Source organism: Eurosta solidaginis, chromosome 3 (assembly GCF_040869045.1).
Source record: "Eurosta solidaginis isolate ZX-2024a chromosome 3, ASM4086904v1, whole genome shotgun sequence".
Classification (NCBI taxonomy): Eukaryota; Metazoa; Arthropoda; class Insecta; order Diptera; family Tephritidae; genus Eurosta; species Eurosta solidaginis.
In genome coordinates this window covers 185681443-185700658 of record NC_090321.1, presented here as the reverse complement: position 1 = coordinate 185700658, position 19216 = coordinate 185681443, and the positions used below count along the sequence as shown (strand labels likewise).

Genomic DNA, 19216 nt, shown 5'->3' with positions numbered 1-19216 from the left:
CAAACAATAACCTCCGCTGTTTGGGCCAGCCCTCCTCTAAACACTTGCAAACACTACCTGTGATCTCTTTTCACGGATCAGGCAAACGCCAGATGGGCCAAGGAACCTACATGTAGTATATCCAAGCAAATCTGGATTAAGCTGGATGAAAAGAAATCGCAATCGGTGATATTGTTAAACCGTATCTCTATAAGCCCATTAGTGGGCCTTCTTACAGGTCACTGTCTCATGGGCACTCACGGTGCCTATATGGGTCTGCAGACAAATGACTTCTGCCGCAGCTGTAGGTACTAGGAGGAGATAGAAAGCGTAGAGCACCACCTGCGCCACTGTCCCGCACTGTCAAAAACCAGGTACCAATGCTCCTTGCGGAGCTTGAATCTATAAACCCAAACGACATATTGCGTTTCATTAGGCAAACGCGCTGGTTTAGCCTCACTGGGGTCTAAACTTTCTTCTTTTTCGAAAGTAGGGTAACAGGAAATAGGGGCCCCCGCGTGGTAGCACAACGGGCCACAACGGCCTAAGTGAGTCTCCGCTTGAACAGCGGAGGCAGCCACTTTAAGCTAACCTAACCTAATCCGATCGAGCCGGATTCATATATTCTAAATTAAAATCTATAACTGTAACATTCCTTTTATCTTAGTGGTCTAATTTTTAGGCCAAAACAACAATAATGAGTAAAAATTTTTTGTAACTGTATTTAGAAATCCATTGCTTTAGCGAAGTGTTCACATAAATAAGGTGTAATACGACAGTTTTGGTGTTCTTGCACATTTCTCGAAAGTCTTCAGTAGCGCTGCACAGGCGAAAATCTTTGTTGGATATGACGCGAATTCAAATAGTTTGTCTTAACAAAGACCTGTTTCAGTTTTTTTGGAACAAATTAAAAATACTTATATAATGGAAACATCAATAATATGAACGCAATAGTTAAGCACGACCTTACTTATGGAAGCCCACACCAAAGATACCCAAATATGAAACTCTGTAATTAAATCCGGTAAAGGTCCATCGATATTCACCGACTGGTTTAGATGAAACAAAGTACTAAAACTACCATATTTTACTCCTTAAAAATGCAAAAAAACAACACTTTTTAGGGGACGACGTTGATGAAAAATTTTCAGATAGCCGAATGACAGAACAAAGAAGAATTTAGAGCGAGACAATTAACGGCCTACTTCACCTGGTTATTCCACCATGTGCCGTGTCGAAAGCTGAAATTGTTATTGATGGTAAGCGTGATTGGGAACGAGACGAAGATGCTGTCACTGTCATTCATCGCGGTTATTATACTCAGTTGAGCAGAGCTCACAGAGTATATTAACTTTGATTGGATAACGGTTGGTTGTACAGGTATAAAGGAATCGAGATAGATATAGACTTCCATATATCAAAATCATCAGTATCGAAAAAAATTCGATTTAGCCATGTCCGTCCGTCCGTCCGTCCGTCTGTCCGTTAACACGATAACTTGAGTAAATTTTGAGGTATCTTGATGAAATTTGGTATGTAGGTTCCTGGGCACTCATCTCAGATCGCTATTTAAAATGAAAGATATCGGACAAAAACACGCCCACTTTTTCGATATCGAAAATTTCGAAAAATCGAAAAAGTGCGATAATTCATTACCAAATACGGATTAAGCAATGAAACTTGGTAGGTGAGTTGAACTTGTGACGCAGAATAGAAAAATGGTAAAATTTTGGACAATGGGCGTGGCACCGCCCACTTTTAAAAGAAGGTAATTTAGAAGTTTTGCAAGCTGTTATTTGGCAGTCGTTGAAGATATCATGATGAAATTTGGCAGGAACGTTACTCTTATTACTATATGTCTGCTTACTAAAAATTAGCAAAATCGGAGAATGACCACGCCCGCTTTTTAAAAAAAATTTTTTTTAAATTCAAATTTTAAAAGAAAAGTTAATATCTTTACAGTATATAAGTAAATTATGCCTACATTCAACTCCAGTAATGATATGGTGCAAAAAAATACAAAAATAAAAAAAATTTCAAAATGGGCGTGGCTCCGCCCTTTTTCATTTAATTTGTCTAGGATACTTTTAATGACATAAGTCGAACAAAAATTTACCAATCCTTGTGAAATTTGGTAGAGGCTTAGATTCTAGGACGGTAAATGTTTTCTGTGAAAAAGGGCGAAATCGGTTGAAGCCGCGCCCAGTTTTTATACACAGTCGACCGTCTGTCCTTCCGCTCGGCCTTTAACACGATAACTTGAGCAAAAATCGATATATCTTTACTAAACTCAGTTCACGTACTTATCTGAACTCACTTCGTATTGGTGTAAAAAATGGGCGAAATCCGACTATGACCACGCCCAATTTTTCGATATCGAAAATTACGAAAAATGAAAAAAAATGCCATAATTATATACCATATGTTGACGCAAAATATAACTTTAGAAAAAAACTTGGTAAAATGGGTGTGACACCTACCATATTAAGTAGAAGAAAATGAAAAGTTTTGCAGGGCGAAATCAAAAACCTTTGGAATCTTGAAAGAAATACTGTTCGTGGTTGTTAACGTCTGCATTATCAACTACAAACCTCACCTGAAGGGGTCGCTGGTAGAAGACTCGCTGCAAGCACTCGTTGCGTTTTTTTCCTTTCTTGGACTTTGTTCCATCATACGGATCCGTTAAATGGCATCAGTTCCTTGGAGCCTATAAAAGGGACGAACAGCGATAGACTCGCCCTTATTCTTTTACCAGCGATCCATCAGGTGAGTGTTTGCCAATACATTTGTACATTTTCGTCCTTTTATATTTTCAATAAAGGCCTGTGCGACAGGCTATTATATATATATATACACATATACTTCATATCTTTGGATATTTAACTTATCTGTTTGTTGTTGGACAGCGAGGCGTAGCTGGTAAGTTTTCCATTTCATTATCGCGAGGTTCAAGAACCGGCTCCCCATAGGTTCCCCGTTTCCGGAATTCACGAGGAATTCCGGCTGCATTTATCCCCGCTCGAACATGGTCCTTCGAGCCGGATCTTGAAACATTTTTCAATTTTTTTGGTAATAAAACCAGCTGCAATTAGTTTGTCTTTTTGCCTATACGCGTCCAACAACACAAATTCATATCTTTTGTCTTTTCCAACAATGTTGCTTTTTTAAAACCTGTCTACCAACAATTGCCAAGTCCCATTGGAAACCAAACAAACACACCATACCAAAATCCATTGTGAATAAGCAGTGCAAGTAAGAAGCTGCTTGTTTACATTTGGTTTTTGACATTCAGAAGTCAGCCATTGGGAAAACAGATTTTGGTAAGTTTGCTGGAGAAAAACCACTGTAAATTCGTGGTTTTTTATTGGAAATTCGGCGGCCGCGAGCACCAGCACATCTCCAGGACGGCCCAGGAAAAGGAAAACCACCGGAGCAACAGCGAAGTGTTGGAGGAAAGCACCCAAAAGAAGGTAACATTTTTACTCGGAAAAAGGTAACGTAGGTATTGTACTTTTACATGTACATATATCAAAAACTAAAGGAAAACGCATATTTTTTCTTGTGAGTTTGTATTAGCATTACAGCCTTCCGTACACGGCATATCCTAAGTGTGATTCACCAGTTTGCCTGTGCGTTGACCAGTTTGCGCTCCGACTCACCGAAAGAGTGTGGCCAGGACCACAATTAGAATACCGGTGCGATAAGACTGTTAAGCGAACAGTCCCCACCGGTGGCCAGTAAATAAAAAGCCTTAGTAGTGAAAGTGATTAAAAGTCCCTGAGTAGCGGGGCAGTAAATTGAAAGGTAACGAAATAAAAGCCCCTGAAAAGCCAGGGCAGTGAGTGAAGAAAGGTGCCTAAAAAGAGGGTGAATATACCCCAAAAAAGCAGAGCAGTGAGTGAAAAACGGTGCCTTAAAGGAGGTTTAAAATACCCAAAAAAAAAAAAAAAAAAATCGCTGAGCATACTAGGCCAGTTGCGAGTGAAAGTGATTCAAAGTCCCTGAGTAGCAGGGCAGTGAGTGCAAAAAGGTGCATTAAAAGAGGTTTAATATACCCCCCAAAGAAAACGCTGAGCATACTAGGCCAGTCGCGAGTGAAGTGGAAAACTCCCTGAAAGGCAGGGCAGTGAAGCGATAGAAAGGTGCCTAAAAAGAGGGTGAATATACCCCAAAAAAGCAGAGCATACTAGGCCAGTTGTGTGTGTGTGCAAAAGTCCCTGAAAAGCAGGGCAGTGAATTGAAAAAGGGGCTTCAAAAAAGGTGATACTACCCCCCAAAAAAAAAAGCAGAGTAATCAAAGTAAAAGTGTGTGTGAGTGCAAAAGTCCCTGAAAAGCAGGGCAGTGAATTGAAAAAGGTGCTTCAAAAAAGGTGATACTACCCCCCAAAAAAAAGCGGAGTAATCAAAGTAAAAGTGTGTGTGAGTGCAAAAGTCCCTGAAAAAGCAGGGCAGTGATTCCACAAAACGCGGTCGAAAGAGGGTGACAGCCACTGAAAACGCTCAAGAGCATATTTGACCGAGTGTAGCCTTTTTTTTTGATAATCCAGTTTTTAAAAATTGAAATTTGTTGGGTTAAAAATTGAAGCTAAGGCAACTCGGCGGCAAACGGGGCTGTCAGGCAACATCAACCCTCCTACTGCATCCAGTAAAACTGTACGGAGTCATCAAGAGGCAGAAGGTCAGCCACGGTCCAAGAATTCAGACGGTCAGCTCTAAAACGGGCATAGATAGAAGGAAGACGTGTGGCAGTTACAGGCCAGGTAAGTAACTTATCCTGAACTCATCTCCCCACGTCTGTCTGTGTAGGTATCGGCCCATACGAACGGCCCACCGCTTTTGGAATCGGGTAAGCAGACGAGCACCAGCTCAAAGGCCCTCACGCACGGCCCGCCGAATTGGAAAGCAATAGTGTAGCGCAATCTTCTCAAGGCCCAGACGGGCGGCCCATCGCTTTGGATAACACGCAACACATCCTAAAAGGCCCACACGAACGGCCCACCGCTTTGGGAATCTGCAAGCGCCGCCCAAGCAGTAAGTCGACAAAACGTTAGGCACTAAACGGGTGAGTTTTTTTTTATATACTTTGCCTATTTTAAACAGTTTATTGGTACTTAGTTTAGTAACCCCTCAAGTTGCGGCGCAGTACTCCTCTCTAGCTTTCCACCCCCTCAGCAGCGCTAAAGGCAACTTTCACACCCACCCTCCTTACGTACCCACAAGCGGAATAGTGATACATAGGTTGACCAAACCCCCTTAAGTTGCGACGAACACCGTCCCCCTACGCAGGACCCCTATCTCACCAGTTTGTAAATAGCTATTTATCAGGGTCCCTGAACATGGCCAACGCACAGGATTTCTCTCGCGCTTGTGATGCACTTCTGGAGTTTGAAAATCGGTTCAACGAATCTCCAGGGGCGCATCATACGGTATTTTCCTTAGAAATTCAAAAGGAGGAACTTAAGGCCCTTTGGGACACAGTGAAAAAGTCTTTCTGCAGCTATTCCCGAGACCTTAACGACGACGATGACGGGGCCGCGGCCTTGCGAGAAGCGAAGGTTAAATACCAAAACTGCTACACAGCATATCTGACGTGCGCAGCCCTGATGGGTGAGACCATCCATAACCTCACCCTCATCCGTCAACCCTCTTCCACGGTAAATCACCTCACACACGAGCCTGATTTGACGGTGCGCTCCAGCGTTAAACTTCCACCGTGCGACACCGAAATATTCTATGGTGACTACACTGCATGGCCGTCCTTTCGGGATCTGTTTACGGCCATATATATAAATAATACGCGGTTAAGTGAAGTGGAAAAGTTATACCATCTAAATCACAAAACTCGGGGGGAAGCCAGGGATATTGTGAAGAAAACCCCACTCACGAATGAGGGTTTTGCCATTGCGTGGCAGAACCTTTCCGATAGGTTCGAAAATAAGAGAATTATGATCAATTCTCAGCTGAAAATATTATTTAATATGCCATCTGTGCCAGGAGAGCGGGGAACTGAAATAAAAAATTTACAGCGATCTGTAAATAACTGCATCTCAATACTGCAGATGCATGGCATTGATACCGACAACTGGGATGCAATCTTTATTTATCTGGTATCCAGCAAGCTGCCGGACGCAACACTAGCCTTATGGGAGCAGGGAATTACCAACAAAAGCGAGATTCCGGCGTGGCAGGATCTGGACAATTTCCTGACGAGCAGGTTCCAAACCTTGGAGACAGTGTCGGACATTCAAGGAGTTCGAGTTTCCCGCGGAGCAATCAGTCGGCCCTCGACATCCACCCACGAAAAAAGGAAGGTATCTGCCAATCACGGCAATGTTTCGCAGGCAGGCTGCAGGCTGTGCCCCGATGTTCCCCATACTCTGAAGTCGTGCCCCAAGTTTTTAGCAATGAAGGTAGACGAGCTCTGTAGGGTAGTAAGGAAGTACAATTTATGTATGAATTGCCTCGCGCATTCACACGTTGCACGTAATTGTACTAGCACCTTTAATTGCATGACTTGCCATCAGCGTCATCATTCACTCCTGCATCGTAACCCAAACGGAAACAGGCAAATTCCATCAAATGCCAGTCCCTCCCCCCAAACTAATACGACTCAACATTCTCAGGACCCAACGACCTCAGGGAATGTAAACGCGTTGTACGCGGCGAATTTTAAGAATATTATTTTAGGAACCGCCATGGTACACGTATGTCAAAATGGAGTAGCATATGAAGCCAGAGCTCTTCTGGATTCGGGTTCAGAAGGGACCTTTATCACGGAGCGCCTCCAGAGACGCATCAAACTTCCAACACTCGCTGCAAACACCAAGGTAAGCGGCATCAATGCCACGTCCGCTGCAAACGTGCGTAAAGTAGCACTGTTCATTTTAGGATCACCTGTCGACCCCCAGCTCCAAATCGAGGCAAGAGGCCTCATTCTCCCCCAACTGACAGGTAGTCTTCCCCAGTTTTCTGTCGACCAAGCCTATCTTGGTCAACTCCCCCCGATGCAGTTGGCCGACGTCAACTTTCACAAAAGTCAGCAGGTCGACATGATTATCGGTGCTGACTTGTACCCCGCGGTAATAAAAGGGTGTGTAAAGAAGGATGTCTTAGGCTCCTTGTTAGCCCAAGAAACAGTGTTTGGCTGGATCCTAACTGGCCCAGCCCCGCTCCCCCTCCAAACGAGTTCAGAGTCTTGCGTCTCCCTCTATACGGAATTTTCCAGCGCCCAGTTAACGCGGTTTTGGGAATTAGAGCAAGTTCCGAACATAAAGTCCGTTACCCCCGAAGAACAATTTTGCGAAAACCACTATGTAAGGACAGCGATCAGGAATGATGAAGGACGGTACATGGTAGCATTACCATTTCGACGTGAATTCCCTGACGACATCAATATTGGACATTCGCGAAGCAGCGCAGTGCAACAGTTCATCCGGAACGAAAGCGCTATGTGTCGAAAACCGGAGTTAAAGGAAGAGTACCATAGGGTGCTGCGGGAGTATATCATGCTGGGGCATATGAGCCCAGTGAAGCCCACGGAGGGCAGGAACTCCTCAATTCCCTATTACCTACCTCACCACGCAGTCATCAAACCGGACAGCACAACCACGAAGGTGCGCGTGGTCTTCAACGCTTCCAGTCCCACGTCGAATGGAGTTAGTCTGAATGATGTTCTCTACCCTGGCCCAGTTCTACAAACCGACCTTACTGCCCTATTATTAAAATGGCGCTTTTTTAAGTATGTGTTCAATGCAGACATCGAGAAGATGTATCGGCAGATCCTGTTACACCCCAAAGACACCCAGTTTCACAGGATAATTTTTCGGGAGTCCCAGAACGATGAGCTGGTAGACTACGAACTCCGCACAGTGACTTTTGGAGTAAACTGTGCCCCGTACTTAGCTATCAGGACTCTCCTCCAGTTAGCTGACGATATTAGGGTTCGTTTCCCTTTGGCTTCCAGGATATTGAAGCAGCATATGTACGTCGACGACGTTCTCGCAGGTGCCCATGACCACGAGACAGCACTACAAGCTCGTGACGAGCTCATAGAAGCGCTCAAAGGAGCTGGATTCCCCCTTCGGAAATGGACGTCAAACTCGAAAGAGACCTTGGCAGCGTTACCAAAGGAGCACCTGCTAAAGGAGGAGTTCCTGGAAATTGATGACCTCAGTGAAGCCAGGATGTTAGGTATACGGTGGAATGCGGTACACGATATGTTCCATTTTAGCGTCCAGGAAATCCCTACAAAACCAAATTACACCAAACGTGAGGTTCTGTCTTATGTTGCCAAATTATTTGACCCCGCAGGATGGTTAGGACCCATAGTAGTAGAAGCCAAAATCTTGATGCAAGACATATGGCTTACGAAGATTGATTGGGATGATAGCCTCCCTCCAGACCCTCACCGGCGATGGGAAACATTTCTAAAAAATTATACCCACATTTCAGAAATTAAAATTCCACAGTGGATTCATTTCACACCGTGGCATGAAATCGAGTTCCACGGTTTTTGCGATGCCTCGGAAAAGGCATATGCAGCCGCCCTTTATGTTAGAGTGTACGACCGCACAACAAACAGGTCTCCTCATGTCAGTTTACTGGTAGGTAAAACCAAGGTGGCTCCAGTTAAAACCGTCTCTTTACCACGGTTGGAATTATGTGGAGCATTGCTTCTGGCCGAACTTATCCACGCTTTGCTCCCCCAATTCGACGTTACGCAGCCGACCATCTACAAATGGACGGACTCGACCATCGTGCTCTCCTGGATGAAGAAGCCACCGTGCTGCTGGACAACCTTCGTGGCGAATCGGGTCGCAAAAATTGATGAGCTCGTCGGAGTGGAGGGATGGAATCATGTGGAATCTAGCGATAATCCAGCGGACCTGGGCAGTCGCGGTGTGACTCCGCAAGAGTTGGCGGACAGCACGCTCTGGTGGCAAGGCCCCAGATGGCTGAAGGCGCCCCCATCGGAGTGGCCAAGCAAAACAGATGCCTTGCTTATGGAAACGGACCTAGAACAACGAGCGGTCCGAGCTCATACCACCAGCGCTCAAGAACTTCCGGATCTTCTGGAGCGATTTTCGAACTTTTCGAGAGCCCTCAGAGTCATCGCCCGGATCTTCCAGTTCTACCGCAACACGCATCCTGTGCATAAGTTGACCCCCCGCAAGGGCACCCCAGATATCTCACCAGAAGAAATTAAGATGGTAAAAGCCCGGCTTATTCGTTTAACGCAGAAACGATGCTACGCTGAAGAGTATCGGATGCTAGCTTCAACTGATGCTGTGAGCTCAAAGAGTTCCATCCGCACCCTCAACCCCTTCCTCGATGCGGACGGAATAATGCGCGTGGGAGGAAGATTGGAGCTGTCGACGATACCCTACAACGAACGTTGTCCAATTATTCTCCCATACGACTGCGCGTTTTCGCGGCTTGTAGTAAAATTTTCCCATTTGATTTCCCTACACGGGGGAAATCAACTAATGCTACGACTTTTGCGATCAGAATATTGGATCGTGAAGCTAAAAAATTTGATAAAAAATATAATAAATAATTGCAAAGTTTGTCTCATCTACAGGAAAAGGGCACGTGAGCAGTTGATGGCAGCACTACCGCCAGAACGAACGGAGCTCTCGCGACCCTTCACTAATACCGGAATCGATTTCACTGGTCCGTTCGACATCAAAAATTATACGGGCAGGGCATGCCTATTAACGAAGGGTTATGTCTGCGTGTTTGTTTGTTTTGCTACGAAAGCAATACACTTAGAGGCAACAAGCGATCTATCGACAGCCACATTTCTGGCTGCATTTGCGCGGTTCATATCTCGGCGAGGCTGTCCCCACCAGGTGTATTCGGACAATGGGACGAACTTTGTAGGAGCAAACAAAGCATTAAGGCAAGACTTTCGGAATTTCATGACTGAAGCTGCTCGGCATACCACTATGTCATATGCCCATCAAGAAATCCACTGGCATTTTATCCCACCAGGAGCACCCCACATGGGAGGACTATGGGAAGCAGGGGTGAAGAGTTTCAAAACCCATTTACGCAAAATTTCAACTACCATGCGATTCACAATGGAGGAATTATCCACTCTACTGGCCAAAATAGAAGCCTGTCTGAACTCGAGACCGATCAGTCCGATGTCTGACAACCCCGACTGCCTTGAACCCCTCACCCCTGGACACTTTCTGATTGGAAGCCCCATACTCGCGAATGCAGAACCAGAGGTTCAAGGAACACCGATGTCAATCGTCAACCGATGGCAAAAGCTCAAAGCTATTCATCAAGGATTCTGCCAACGATGGAAGGGAGAGTACTTGAAGGAGCTACATAAGAGGGTTAAGTGGCAACACCCCCAACGAAATCTTGAGGTTAACGATCTAGTAATTATCAAAGAGGATAATTTACCCGCTAATGAATGGCGACTTGGTAGAGTGGTGAAGGTTTTCCCAGGCCAAGATAATCGAGTACGGGTGGTAGAAATACGCACAGCATGTGGTGTGATTACCCGGCCAATAGTTAAATTAGTCCTACTACCTATCGAAATCCCTAAGTAACCAATTCTCTCTTTTCAGCTTTCTTTTTTCTTCTTTCTTTTTTTCTTCTCTTAGATAAAAGTCGTTCAAACCAAAATGGTCAGAGCCAATACTAAAAACCCCCATCGATGCCCCTTATGTCAGCATAACCACCGACTTCTGTTTTGTCGCCAGCTGCGCCGTATGGAACCAGAGGAGAGACTACGCGCCGTCCTCCTCCACCGCCATTGTGCCAATTGCCTGTCCCCGCGCCATGTAACGCGCAATTGTCCGTCAACAGGGCGATGTGACCGATGCCATGAGCAGCATCACAGCCTTCTCCACCTATGGGAGACACCACGGCGAGAGGATGACGTGCCACAGGGCCTTGACGAGGTGGAAAATCGGCCAAGTCAGCGACCGCGACCATACCGGGCTCGAGAACTGTCGGATTCAAGTGAAGAAATACTGGAGATTGATGCCAGCGATGAAGACCTCCAGCAGATAAATGCTTTTGTGCCAGTCACCGCCGAAACACCGGTACTCAGACCACCCCTGTCGGGTATCCGGTCCATAGTTTCTCGGCCGCCTCCTGCGCCCCACCAGCGTCGAGCACAGCGACACCAACGAAGGCGCGTCGCACAACAAGGTCCACCCCGAGGGCTAAGAGACGCTCGAGAGCGAATACAATGGGCTGCCAGAAACGCTACGGGTTTTTCTGTCCTTATGCCTACCGTGGTGACCAAAGTAATGACAATGGGACGAACTCATGCAGTACGCGCGGTCCTCGACCTTGGACAACCCATATCCACCATATCTCGGGGCCTTGCACAACGACTCCATCTGCTGCCATGGAATGAAAGGGAACACTGCGACCTTACCTTGAAGGGTCTGAATGAGAGGGTGCAAATCCAGGCAAAGGTCCTTAGGAGCCTCGTAAGGAGCGCCCCTGAGCGTACTATTGATGCGCGTGTCGCCGATGATTTCGACAACCTGCGCCTGGCAGACCCCTCATTCTACCGCTCAGGCGCAGTGTCTCTGATTCTGGGAGTAGACGCGTGTGGAGCCATACTCCGTCCTGGACTTAGGCCTGCAACCCCGACGCGACCGGCTGCTCAAAACACCGTTTTTGGATGGGTCATATTTATATTGCAGTGATGCTGCAAGGCGGGCGGCATGTTAACGTCTGCATTATCAACTACAAACCTCACCTGAAGGGGTCGCTGGTAGAAGACTCGCTGCAAGCACTCGTTGCGTTTTTTTCCTTTCTTGGACTTTGTTCCATCATACGGATCCGTTAAATGGCATCAGTTCCTTGGAGCCTATAAAAGGGACGAACAGCGATAGACTCGCCCTTATTCTTTTACCAGCGATCCATCAGGTGAGTGTTTGCCAATACATTTGTACATTTTCGTCCTTTTATATTTTCAATAAAGGCCTGTGCGACAGGCTATTATATATATATATACACATATACTTCATATCTTTGGATATTTAACTTATCTGTTTGTTGTTGGACAGCGAGGCGTAGCTGGTAAGTTTTCCATTTCATTATCGCGAGTTTCAAGAACCGGCTCCCCATAGGTTCCCCGTTTCCGGAATTCACGAGGAATTCCGGCTGCATTTATCCCCGCTCGAACAGTGGTATTACATATATAAATAAATTAGCGGTACCCGACAGATGAAGTTCTGGATCACCCTGGTCCACATTTTGATCGATATCTCGAAAACGCCTTCACATATACAACTAAGGGCCACTCCCTTTTAAAACCCTCATTAATACCTTTAATTTGATACCCATATCGTACAAACAAATTCTAGAGTCACCCCTGGTCCACCTTTATGGCGATATCTCGAAAAGGCGTCCACATATAGAACTAAGGCCCACGCCCTCTTAAAATAATCATTAACACCTTTCATTTGATACCCAATATTACAAACGCATTCTAGAGTCACCCCTGGTCCCCTTTATGGCGATATAACGAAACGGCGTCCACCTATGGAAATAAGGATCACTCCCTTTTAAAATACTCATTAACACCTTTCATTTGATACCCATATCGTACAAACAAATTCTAGAGTCAACCCTGATCCACCCTTATGGCGATATCCCTAAATGACGTCCACCTATAGAACTATGGCCTACTCCCTCTTAAAATACTCTTTAATACCTTTCATTTGATACACATGTCATACAAACACATTCCAGGGTTTCCCTCGGTTCATTTTCCTACATAGTTATTTTCCCTTATGTTGCCACCATAGCTCTCAACTGAATATGTAATGTTCGGTTACACCCGAACTTAACCTTCCTTACTTGTTTTTTTTTATTTATTTTTTTTTTTTTTGAAGCTGTAGCTTCCGTCCATGTGCATGCAACTTTTCTAAAGCTTATTAAAGATTATACAAAAATTAACCATGGTCCGATTTTAATAATGGTTCGAAACAACATAAAGTACTAGAAAGTTAAAAAAAATAATCTTTTGAATCATTCGTTTTAGAAATTTGGTTTACACTTCTTTTATCAAAGCTTTCCATTTCACTTGCAAACATGATATGCCAATGTTTTTTATGTTTTTTCTTGCCACAAAATTTCTCATCAAATCAAAAAAAAAAAATTATTCCAAAAACCGTTTTAAAGCATATTTTCCTTCACAAATTTATTTCTATTCTTTATAAAAAAGCAAGAGTATTAAACTAAATACTAATTAGACGTCGACTGCAGAAACAAACTGAACAAGGGGAACTACAACAACAATAATAAAAGCCGCTGGAAACGTCACTAAACAATCAACAAAACTCGGAAATACACAAAGCGGAACATAGAAAAATTGTCAACAGTTTGACAAGCCAAACCCGAACGAGATTTCAGTCGCACTTGCAGAGGTCGGCCGGCCAAGCGCCATAAGGCCAAGCACATCATGAGTAACATAAGTGACGACAATAACAACAGCACTAGTCAGATTAATAACGGCGAAAATATTAATAACGATTTGAAAAAATTTATGAAAAATGCGCCGCAGAAGCTCATTAGCGATAATAGCACCACAGGTGATAAGAACGCTGGTGAAACTGGGAATAGAAAAGAACGTTGCGTTTTATGTTTGGATGAGAAGCGCTTGCCAGTGGTCATAACGTGTGGCCACTCTTTTTGTTATGACTGCCTTGACGTTTATAAATCTTACCAAAGATATGCATGGGCCAATCGATGTCCCATTTGCCGCGGTTCACTTAAAGAGAAACGACGCTCAGTAAGTAACCTAGCTACCCTACCAATCTACAAGCACTTCGTTTTGCACTCTTGCTCTTTTTGACAGGTCAAGCGAAAGCATCCAGACATGGAAAGCGGAGCAACTTCACACTCAGCAACCACTGCCAGCAGTAGCAACTACACTGCCGCCCGCATGCGTTTGAATCCAACATCAGCTACAATTGCTGCTGCTACAGCTGCTGTAGCTACTGTTACCGCTACAGCACTTTCAGAAACTGCTGCCGAAGCAGCTGTTGAACAAAATTCCTGGCTGGAGGAATTCATGGCGATTGTTGGTGAGTCGAATATATTTGGGACTAGTTCATCAAGTGCAACCACACCTACTAACTCCGTATCGACAGTTAGCGCTAGCGAATATGCCAGCGTGTATGATGAAGAAGAGCCACAAGATGCAACACAAGAAGCGGTTGAGGTTTATGAACACAATGACTACGCATCAGAGATGGGAGAGGAGGAAGATCTAGAAGAAGATGAGGAAGTTTTCGGTGAAGATGTAGATCTGGATGACGATGAGAATGAGGATTTCGAGGATGATGAAGATGACGGGGATGATGATGAAGACTCCAATGATCTAGACTTTTTTCTCGATGACGAAAATGATGATTATCAAGAAAATGATGATTACACTACGGTAGATGAAGACGATATTGGTGATGACGACGATGATGGAGGAAGTTATGAAGAGCTAACAAATGATACAATACCGGATGAAGTTGAGCATTATAATGACGATTCCGGAGGTGCTGAAGACATATTATTGGTCGACGAAGTCATTATAGTCGATTGAGAACAAGGGCTGACACAAAACTTAAAGAAACCTTGAACAATTGGGGGTTATAGGGATTTGTGGATGTGGATAAATCGACTATGACAAACATTTGTTAAATATTGACTGTTTAACTTGAAAACTACCAGGCATATCTGTGATTTTTTTGTGACATTATAATAGCATGTCCTTTCATCATGTATACCAATGAGTTTTTTTTTACTTTTAGATGTTTTTCTACAATAAATAAATTTTTTATAAAGCAAAATTCAAAACATAAATTTGCTTTTGGAGCAAATGTAGATGAAAACGTAAATACACACCTGAGGTTGCCGTCTGCATAATTATCTACAAAGCGAATCTATGCAAGGTGGTGGCCAAGGAAAATCTACACGAGCAGATAGGAAATTGAATTATATCCAATTCGCCGTACAGCAGAAAGCCAAATCAAAAGAAATTAACTTAGCGATTTCATTTTATTGACATTCTGCTTTACCGCAAGATATTCAGGAAAATCGCAAGAATAAGCAATAAGCAGAATAAGATGTTGGGATAATAACACTTTTTCGTGAATTCGCCTTTACGCTGGGAAAGCAAGTACGGACTCACTTCGCCGTACAGCAGTCTGTCAAAGCAAAATAAATGTTTCTTTATTTCGTTACACTTAATAAAAAAATTGCAATGAGCTGATGCAATGCATCCATCAAGGGAGAACTCAGTATAAGTACATTCCGCTTTGCGGCAAATGAGGCAGGAATTCGCTTTGCTATCAACCTGTGCTTCATAAAAAAAACTTAAAAAGCTTTAGCTAGCCTTAAGGTGCTTTGAAAATATTGTTTAAAGTTCCGATAGCACAAGCACTATATGCGAAGACTTCAGTTAGAAAAGGTCATCTGATCATTTGAATTACTTCAAAGTCAAGCTACCAAAAACTGCTTTGAAATTGAAATATTTATAGTGTAGGTAAATTTTTGTATTAAGGGGCTACTCCATGTTCTAGAATTTGGAAAAAATTGAGTCTGTATTGAACTTAAAATTTCTTAGTCCCACTTGTTGTTGTTGTAGCAATAAGGTTGCTCGCTGAAGGCTTTGGTGAGTGTTGTCGATGTGATGGTCCTTTGCCGGATACAGATTAGGTACGCTCCGGTAACACAGCGCCATTAAAGTGCTTAAACCTTCAAACCATCCCCCCTCCCACTCCCAAGTTCCATGAGGAGCTTGGGATCGCCAGAGCCTCGTCGGTTAGTGAAACAGCATTCGCCACCGATAGGTGAGGTTGACAATTTGGTTTGGGGAAGCTATATATATATTGCACTGGCAACCTGAAGGGTTGCGCTACACACCCCTTTGAATCTGCTATTTTAGTCGCCTCTTACGACAGACACACCTATCGCGGGTATATTCTGACCCCCTAACCCGCTGGGGGACTTCTTAGTCCCACTGATGACAGTAAGCGCCAATCGTTCAGTGGATATCGAAGTAGTAGATATAAGAGCTTGAGAAATAGGTTCCCACGTTTCCCTTGGTAGATAAAATCAATAAAATGAGGCTTAAGCGGTCAAAATGTGTGTCTTTATCCAATTCCATACGCAAATAACAATAGCTAGAGTGAAAACCGGGCAATGTGCTCCGCAGACAAATCGCAGAATGCAAACGAGAAAATTAAAAAATATCCGCTGCATCGAATAACTGAATTCCCCTAAGAAACAGAATTTTCATAGTAAAACAGAGTTGGCAACGCCAATGCTAATAAATGGTCAAACCGACGTCGGATGCCCGGATGTTTTCTGCGTACGCCGTTGGATTGATGAGTTCTTCGTCAAACCGCCTGAGGCAGTTGATTTATTGGCGGGTCCCTTTTCTTAATCTTACAGACCACATACACAGCAATATGCAACTGATCCAATTCTTCTAGGCATATACTTCAATGAACCTAAGACCATCCATGATCGGTCGTTTTGGGACACACAAGGCATAGACGCTGTATTTGAAGGCTTTCTCCATGTTTATACCCCATTCGTCACAATTTCTACCTGTTTGACTTTGATGTACGCATATTCTATTGAGGAGAATAGTGTTTCGGTAATTTCACAACTTAATATACACAGCCTTTCAAAGTGATTGGGAAAGAACTTTGTAAGGCTAATATAACTATTGTCTTTGGGGTACAAATGGTAGATCTTTTACACTTTACCAAGCCTGAGCTGTCCTCCGTTTATATCGGTTTTATACGCCTATCAACGATTAACGATAGTTACACAATCAAATTGCTTAATTTTTTGTATACAATCTAATATATATTATAAATGGCAAAGTTTGGATGTTAAGATGTTTGGATGTTTGGATGTTTGGATGTTTAGATGTTTGGATGTTTGGATGTTTGGATGTTTGGATGTTTGGATGTTTGGATGTTTGGATGTTTGTCCAGACGTTTGTCTTTGTGACTCAATAACGCAAGAACGGCTGGACCGATTTGGATGAAATTTTGCACACATATAGCCAATAGTCTAGAAGGATCTACTAGCTATATATTTTTCAAAAGGGGCGTGGTCCCCGCCCCCTAGGAACAGTTATAATTTAATTATTATATTTTTTCGTCTTTGCGACTGAATCACGCCAGAATGGCTACACGGATTTTGATGAAATTTGGGACACAGACAGTAGTCTACTAGCGAAATTTTTTTCGAACATGGAAAGAGGGGTGGGGGTCCCACGACCCTTCGAGAAATTATTTTTCATAATTTTTACACATTATAACTTTACGTATACTGGCCTTCACCAATATCACAGACTCAAGGGGTCAAATAAGTCGAGGGCTTACAAAGTAAGCAGTGACACCCTCCGCCCGCCCCCCTTTATCTCCCCCTCTGGTGTAAAATCCATAAATTGTTATAACTGAATCTAAATTTTCTCCTAAATCAATAGTTTTTGGTATCTGGTACATACAGAACGAGATCTAGACAATTTTGGAGGAACGATCAGTGGTCCTCTCCTCTACTCCCGCCATCCGCCCTCCATCAATTGTTTTTATTAGCACGCTTTTATTAGCTTTACCTGTATGTTTCTATCTAACTTTTTATTCGCTCCAATGCGACTGCTGCCTTATTAACATGGTTTTATAATTAGCTTCACTTTATTTGTAATCCCGTAAGGGTCATATCGAGACCCTTCCGGGATCATTTCTGGATGGTTTTCGGGATCGGTCCGGGATTACGCCGGGGTAATTTCGGGACTTTTTCGGGACTATTTCGGGATCATTTTGGGACCCTTCCGGGATCATTTCTGTATAGTTTACGGGATCCGTCCGGGATCCCGTCGGGGTTATTTTGGAACATTTTCGGGACTATTCCGGAATCATTTCGGGACTATTTCGCGATCATTTGGGGACCCTTCCGGCATCATTTCTGGATGGTTTTCGGGATCCGTGCGGAATCTCGTCGGGGTCATATGGGGACTTTTTCGGGATCATTTGAGGGCTCTTCCGGCATCATTTCTGGATGGTTTTCGGGATCCGTCCGGGATATCGTCGGCGTCATTTGGGGACTTTTTCGGGATCATTTGGGGGCTCTTCCGGCATCATTTCTGAATGGTTTTCGGGATCCGTCCGGGATCTCGTCGGGGTCATTTGGGGACTTTTTCGGGATCATTTTGGGGCTCATCCGGCATCATTTCTAGATGGTTTTCGGGATCCGTCCGGGATCCCGTCGGGGTCATTTCGGGACTTTTTCGCGACTAATACGGGATCATTTGGGAACCCTTTCGGCATCATTTCTGGATGGTTTTCGGGATCCGTCCGGGATCCCGTCGGGGTCATTTCGGGACTTTTTCGCGACTAATACGGGATCATTTGGGAACCCTTTCGGCATCATTTCTGAATGGTTTTCGGGATCCGTCCGGGATCCCATTAGGGTAATTTCGGGACTATTAGGGGATCATTTGGGAACCTTTCCGGCATCATTTCTGGATAATTTTCGGGATCCGTCCGGGATGCCGACGAGGTCATTTCGGGACTATTTCGGGATCATTTGGGATACCTACCGGCATCATTTCTGGATGGTTTTTGGGATTCGTCCGGGATCCCGTCGTAGTCCTTTCGGGACTTTTTTTCGACTAATACGGGATCATTTGCGGACCCTTTCGGCATCATTTCTGGATAGTTGTCGGGATCCCGTCACGGTCATTTCGGGACTATTAGGGGATCATTTGAGGACCTTTCCGGCATCATTTCTGTATTGTTTTCGGAATCCTTTCGGGATCCCGTCAGGGTCATTTTGGGACTTTTTTGGGGCTAATACGGGATCATTTGGGGATCCTCTAGAGGTCGTTTCGTGACTTTTTCTGTTTTATTTCGGGATCATTTGGGGACCCTTCCGGCATAATTTCTTGATGGTTTGCCGGATCCATCAGGGTCATTTCGGGACCATTTTGGGATCATTTGGGGACCCTTCCGAGATCATTTCTGGATCCGTCCGGGATGCCGTAGGAGCCATTTCGGGATTTTTTGTTACTTTTCCGGGATAGTTTTTGGACCCTTCCGGGATCATTTCTGGATCTGTGCGGGATCCCATCTGGGTCATTTCCGGACTATTTCGGGATCATTTTGGGATCCTTCCGGAATCATTTCTGTATGGTTTTCGCGATCCGTCGTTGATTCCCTCGGAGCCATTTCGGAACCTT

The 19216-nt window shown here is 44.2% G+C and overlaps 1 protein-coding gene and 1 long non-coding RNA gene across 3 annotated transcripts in view; one reads left to right on the top strand and one right to left on the bottom strand.

Moving 5' to 3' along the window:
• LOC137246840 (uncharacterized) overlaps positions 1-19216 on the bottom strand; it is a 330118-nt gene that overhangs the window by 194000 nt on the left and 116902 nt on the right. The window lies entirely within an intron of this gene.
• LOC137246839 (transcription initiation factor TFIID subunit 11) lies at positions 13424-14560 on the top strand. The gene is made up of 2 exons (XM_067777854.1): positions 13424-13753; positions 13820-14560. The coding sequence occupies exons 1-2, from the start codon at positions 13424-13426 to the stop codon at positions 14558-14560; spliced, it is 1071 nt and encodes a 356-aa protein (XP_067633955.1).

Bases quoted from the DNA above. Each gene is read 5' to 3' on its own strand.
- LOC137246839 (XM_067777854.1), top strand. From the start codon at position 13,424: ATGAGTAACATAAGTGACGACAATAACAACAGCACTAGTCAGATTAAT. The intron at 13,754-13,819 runs GTAAGTAACCTA...TCTTTTTGACAG, and splicing joins TTAAAGAGAAACGACGCTCA to GTCAAGCGAAAGCATCCAGA.